Source organism: Haliotis rubra, unplaced genomic scaffold (assembly GCF_003918875.1).
Source record: "Haliotis rubra isolate DU_JTF1 unplaced genomic scaffold, ASM391887v1 Scf1172, whole genome shotgun sequence".
NCBI classification, from domain to species: Eukaryota; Metazoa; Mollusca; class Gastropoda; order Lepetellida; family Haliotidae; genus Haliotis; species Haliotis rubra.
The window spans coordinates 96,924-102,923 of record NW_025765084.1 but is presented as its reverse complement, the minus strand read 5'-3'; the positions used below and the strand labels follow the sequence as shown (position 1 = coordinate 102,923).

General features: G+C 38.3%; 1 protein-coding gene across 1 annotated transcript; it reads left to right on the top strand.

The window, feature by feature from the left end:
- Positions 1-373: 373 nt before the first annotated feature.
- Positions 374-4,291, top strand: LOC124258420 (putative fungistatic metabolite). Its single transcript, XM_046692520.1, has 3 exons — positions 374-732; positions 1,674-1,810; positions 3,780-4,291. Exons 1-3 carry the CDS (start codon positions 441-443, stop codon positions 3,924-3,926), a joined length of 576 nt encoding a protein of 191 aa, XP_046548476.1. The 5' UTR covers positions 374-440; the 3' UTR covers positions 3,927-4,291.
- Positions 4,292-6,000: the final 1,709 nt, after the last annotated feature.

The window sequence follows — 6,000 nt, the reverse complement described above, 5'->3', positions numbered from 1 at the left end:
TAGTCAACATTAAACATTCCAGGGTCATACCTTCACAGGCATTGTTTTGTATGAAAATAAGTGGGTTTCTTTTAATGAGCAATTATCATCATAAAATTACCATGGATTACAAACATTTTGTCGTTTTTTATGAGTCAAAGGATCATACGAGACTGAAGAGCTCCATCGTGGTCAACACGAGAAGTTTTATGTACGTGTTGAAAAAGTATCATTATAAAAATACAGGGGCGCTTAATTAAGTTCTGTGTGTATAGATCGATGCGCCACGGTCCATTGTGCTGATCAGGGATTGGTTGATACATCCAATTAGTGATGGAGAAAGGGTTGGGAGCATCCATGTAATCTATGACCAGTCTCATATATCAGTAGAAGAGAAACCGTTTCAGGACTGATACCGGTTGTTGTAAATACATCCATAGCTGGTTACACTTCTGTGCAAAATGCTGAAGAAGCTGGTGATTGTCCCCTCTCTCTTCATTTCAGTCCTCATCGCGCAGGGGGATGCTCTGAGGCATTACTTTGTGAGACAAAACACTCTGAATGATAAAAAGTCTGGAGAGACCCCATCCACCGTCCTTCACATGGAGAGTCAGCTGGGTTGTGGGATACTCTGTGCCCAGGATTACACATGCGCTTCTTTGACACATCATGTAGGGCAGTGCCTCCTCTACAATTCATCGGTGTCAACATCTGATGTTCCAGCTCCCGGTGCAAGAACCTTCACCAAACACGGTTAGTCATAAGGAAATGCACCTCATTAATTCATTAAGTAATATATTTCTTACGGTTCAGATAAGAATCTTGTTAGAATGTAAATATATTATTGTCTTTGTAGATGTGTTTTCTGGATACATTTCATGTCAAATCACGATTGCCAACCTCTATTCTTGCATATAGTTTTTTCACTCACCTATGAGTGAGAAACACGACTGAGATAAATAGTGTGAAATCTGTGTGGTGGATCGAATTCCAGTTCTACAAGTTAATACACTATAACCACCCTATCATAATAGTCATTCAGCTAATCTGCTAGTTAACACACTGTAACCATCATATCATATTATCGACCGTCTCCGTGGTGTAGTGGTTAGAGCGTACGCCAAGAGAGCGGAAGGTCGCGGTTCGATCCCCGACCGCGTCATACCAAAAGACGTTAAAATATGGTACTTGTTGATCCCTGCCTGGTGCTCGGCATTAATGGGAACAACAAGGACTGGTCGGCTCGGAGTCTGGGGTTATAATGTGTCTGAGTGGGGTATTCATGCTTCACTGCGACATGGTATCTCAGTGGGCTAGCACTATAGAACCAGCTTAAGTCTGGGCTAGTACAAGCAGCCGCACATACACATACACACGCATGCAAGTCGTCATATGAGCGAAATATTCTCAAGCACGACGTAAAACCCAATTTCACCTCACCTCACCTCATATCATATTATATATTAAATAGCTCATAACTTGCATAATGACTTTGGGATGTTAGCCACGTGTTGTAAGAGGCGAGATCATGGACTGTTTGTTCCAGATCCGATTATTTACTAGCTCTTGTCATTTAGTGGACATATTGTTGAATATATGCGGGAATAAACACCACGCTAAGAATAGAAGCTTCCATTTGTTTCAGTATGTAAGAAGTAAGCGCTACATGTCACCCAACGCTGATCTGTTTGCAGGGTATGTGTACCTGGGATGCTACCTGGATGACTTGGACAGACTGATCAACGACGAACACATCGTGGACGACTCCATGACTTACGAGTTGTGTCTGACTCACTGCAGACAGGGCAACTATCTTCTTGCAGGACTAGAGGTCAGTACTCTGTACCCTGGACGCTGACACTGAACGTAACTCTCCCCGGAAAGTATATCTAATCTGTCAAGACCCAGGGAATTCTGATCGGTATTTCGTAGGAGTCACTACCCCACATCACCTGGGAATACAAAAGACCGTTTTGCAGTGTAGTCGCTGCCTTTAACTAATATAATGTTATACACCCCAGTTGAATGGAGAGGGAAACACATTTCCATTGCGGTGGCCATCTCTAACCAACAAAACAAAACAGATCGACTTTGCGATATTTAACCAATAACACCTGGCACAACACAAATCAATTGCAAGCGAGAGAGAAATCAGCTTTGCATTGCAGTGGCAATATCTAACCATCACGGGACACATCCCGGTTTAAGCAAAACGAACTATGCGAGTGGTTAGTTCTATCAGTGCACAAAACCGTCACTACATCTTGTGTATCAAACGCATAAAATGTTCATGCACAGGGAGGGCCTCGCTTGAGTGACGTGAGCCATAAACGGTCTTGAGCATTCACTAGTTGCCTGGATATGTGCGCTATATAAATATTACATAATAACAATTATTATTATTTCGTTTAGTTGACTGATTATAGACTTACATACAACTAAGACTGTTTTGGGACTCTCTGATACATACAAATCAAACAGGATTTATTCCAGGGAGTTCTTTAGCAGTTAACATAAGTAACATAAGAATAATATATGACAATATCCTGGAAACAAATTTTAAGAAGAAAGGGTATGTTACTTTCTATAGACTTTGAAAAGCCTTTGATTCTGTGTCGAAAAACGCTAAGCTTAAAATTCTGGAAAGGTTTGGCTTTGGTCCTGAGATGATAAAGTGAGTAGACATTTTGATAAGCAATGCAACCTCTTGTGTCATACAAAACGGCCATCGTTCTTCATTCTTTGACAACGGTGGAGACTGTAGACAGGGGGCACTATCTCCCCATATTTATTTCTTTTTTGCTGCACAAATACTTGCTACTATGATTAGAGACAAAACTAAGATTAAAGGCATTTATTTAAAAAATACAGAACATAAATTAAGACAGTATACCGATGATACACAGCTATTTTGGATAGCTCAGAAAAGAAGCCTAAGAGCTGCAGTAAACACTTCTGAAACCTTTTACTACAATTTAGAATTCAGATAAAGCTAAGGCAATATGGCTTGGGTCAATGACTGGAAAGCATATTAACTGTATTTAAACATGAAATTGTATTCATTAAAACTGGATAAATAATAATATGGTAACCCTTCTTTTGGCAAACAGCCACTTTATTCTAACCTTATGCACTTGATACATGAGTAAGCGTAAAAATGGTTTTCATGGCACCAATCAACAATTTTGCAAATCATGACACAGGTCATGGACAAGTACACAACATCTGTCGATAGCAGGTAAAGGATCTACCAGATGCAGTCACATACTGAAATATCGGATCCATGCTTACAATAAGCTTAGATATCTAAACCAAATTAAACCCCACATCACATTTTCCTGTTCAATCAATGATTTGATCCTTTACAAGCTGTGAATGGTATATATGAAGCTGTTACTATAGACTGGATTCGTGGTGAAGTACTTGGCATTCAATAAAATGCATATTTAGACTGTGGATGATCAGTACCAGAAAGAGACTAGAAAATATCAAGAGATTACTTGCAAATTGGCATTAATCTACTATAGTGATATCTCCACTGATAACAGCTTATGTCATTCACAAATCATTCAGTTATCAAAAATGTATCTTTGTATTTGACAAGGAATCTTCCAAGATAAACTGACAAATTATACAACTGTAGAAGCAGCGCACGTTGTGCATGTATTTCGTGTGTAGCACTATGAGCCAAGTGGCCTTAAATGCAAATAAACTTGTCACTTGCCACTATGATGAATGTGAAATGCTATTTTTATTTTATACGCAAGTCAACACAGTAACATACGAACATTTTCTTTCAGGCTACTAGGCATTGTTTCTGTGGAAACTCCAATGACGATGTTAAGTACACTGTCCAGAACGAAGGGGACTGCAATACTCCATGTGTAGGAAACAGTAGCCAGATGTGTGGAGGCCACTTCAGACTGTCTTTGTTTCAGTGGAACTGACCCTATCGAGGAACAATGTTTTATCCTCAAGGCGTTTCCTAAGAGTGGCTTTATCCTGCTCGCAGTCGTCCTTGCACAGACAGTCGGAAGATCGGACTGTTTGACAGTATTGATAGGAACACATACATAGTTATAGATAACAGTGGGGGTGAGTGAGTGAGTTAAAATTTAAAGTCACTTTAGCAATACTTCAGTCCTATCGTGACTCAATCAAGGTATAGAGTAATAATAATTAAAGGTAAATTATAAAATTCTGTCAACTAAGGAAGTAGAACAACCAGAATATAACAGATATAAATGTGAAACTAGTAATATTATCTATAACATTTTAATTATTTATCACAAGACAACATAAAAACAGGGTATATATTGAAAATGTAAAAATTGGCTAGTAATCGCCAACAACTGAAGGTAGATCACTATACTAGGGACCATGCGTTACCTGCATGGACCCTAGCTGGATTTACATCATTCCTTCAGCTGCTAACAATTTCGACAAATCTAGCCATACAATAAAAAACATTTATTCTACGATTAAAAATGTGGTGAGATTAAATATACTTTGGAAGAATTGGTCCTACATATCTTCTCGTGGGGACATTAATTTTACACTACTTTAATCCCTTTCGAGGATATAGTACCTACAAATCTCAGTTACGAATTTAATCTACATATTTAAATACCAATATCCATTCACAAAACACATTATCAGAAGTTATCTAATAATTCTATTTCTTTAAAAAAAAGTCAATTATTTAAAGATAATTTACGTTATAAAAAATATCCTTAATTGTTTGGACACTGAAATATTTATACCTTGTGATGGGAAACTCAATACAGTCAAGCAGGACATGCTTGGCCGTGATTCTTTCATCACAAGGATACAAAATGGAGGATCTTCGCCTTTTGAACAAATGCTCATGAGTATATCTAGTATGGTAAATGCGACATCGTCGCATAATGACCTCGCCAAATCTTGACTGAAAACCCAAGTAGGTGTAATCGAGAGTTGGTCTAATTTGATGTAATTTATTGATACCTACATGTACCTGGGTGTCCCCCCTTCTCCTGCATCAGATCACGGATATAAGATCTAATGATAGCTTTGTGATCAGAATATTGAATAAGAAGTGGAGTCACAGATTTGTTGAGTGCTGCCCTAACAGCAAAATCGGCCATTGTGTTACCAGAAATGCCAACGTGGCTGGGTAACCAACAAAAGAGGATGTTGTACTTACCAGTTGCAAGATCATTATCTAATTCAATATATTCTATTAAAAGTGGATGTTTGCAAGAAAGATTTTTAATAGCCTGAAGGCAAGAAAGAGAGTCAGAAAAGATTATATATTGTTTATATTTAAGGTGTTTATTAATATATTTTAGGGTTGTTAATATGGCTTTGGCTTCTTGTGTAAACATTTACCTGTTATCCGGTATTCTAGAAGATATTATTCTGGATCCAGTGACAGTGGCACAAGGCACTGCGCCACCATCCGTGGGCCCATCTGTAAATAAGGATTTCAATTCTTGTTTATATTGTAATTCATTAGTTTCTGATTGTTTTAAAAGATGTTAATGTTAGGTCGACTTCTGGCCTAACCAATTGTCAAGGAGAGATAACAATGGACAGAAAAGAGAATGCTTATTGTTTTACAGATCCTCATAAAGAGGTCTAACACACAGTTGAATGTAGGGTTGGACTAGATAGGCTAGTACCTAAAATCCCCAGTACCTAATATCCCCACGCCCACCGTTGATAATAACTTCCGTCCAGTTGCTTTGACGCCTATACCTACGAAATTTTTGGAAAGAATTGAAAGCGTTTACTCCTGCAAGAAACAGAGAACCTTCTCGACCCTCTTCAGTTTGCCCACAGGCTGGGCGAGTTGTCGAGGACGCTACCATCACTTTATCAAACAATATTTACAAACTTTAGAACTTTCCCATTCCTACATACAAACTCTGTTTGCCGACTTCTCTTCAGCTGTTAATACCATCCAAATTCATATTTAAATGCAAAAGCTTTGTAATATGTCAATCAACTCATGTGTTATAAAATGGATAGAATCTTTTC

Bases quoted from the DNA above. Each gene is read 5' to 3' on its own strand.
- LOC124258420 (XM_046692520.1), top strand. From the start codon at position 441: ATGCTGAAGAAGCTGGTGATTGTCCCCTCTCTCTTCATTTCAGTCCTC. The intron at 733-1,673 runs GTTAGTCATAAG...ATCTGTTTGCAG, and splicing joins AAGAACCTTCACCAAACACG to GGTATGTGTACCTGGGATGC. The intron at 1,811-3,779 runs GTCAGTACTCTG...ATTTTCTTTCAG, and splicing joins ATCTTCTTGCAGGACTAGAG to GCTACTAGGCATTGTTTCTG.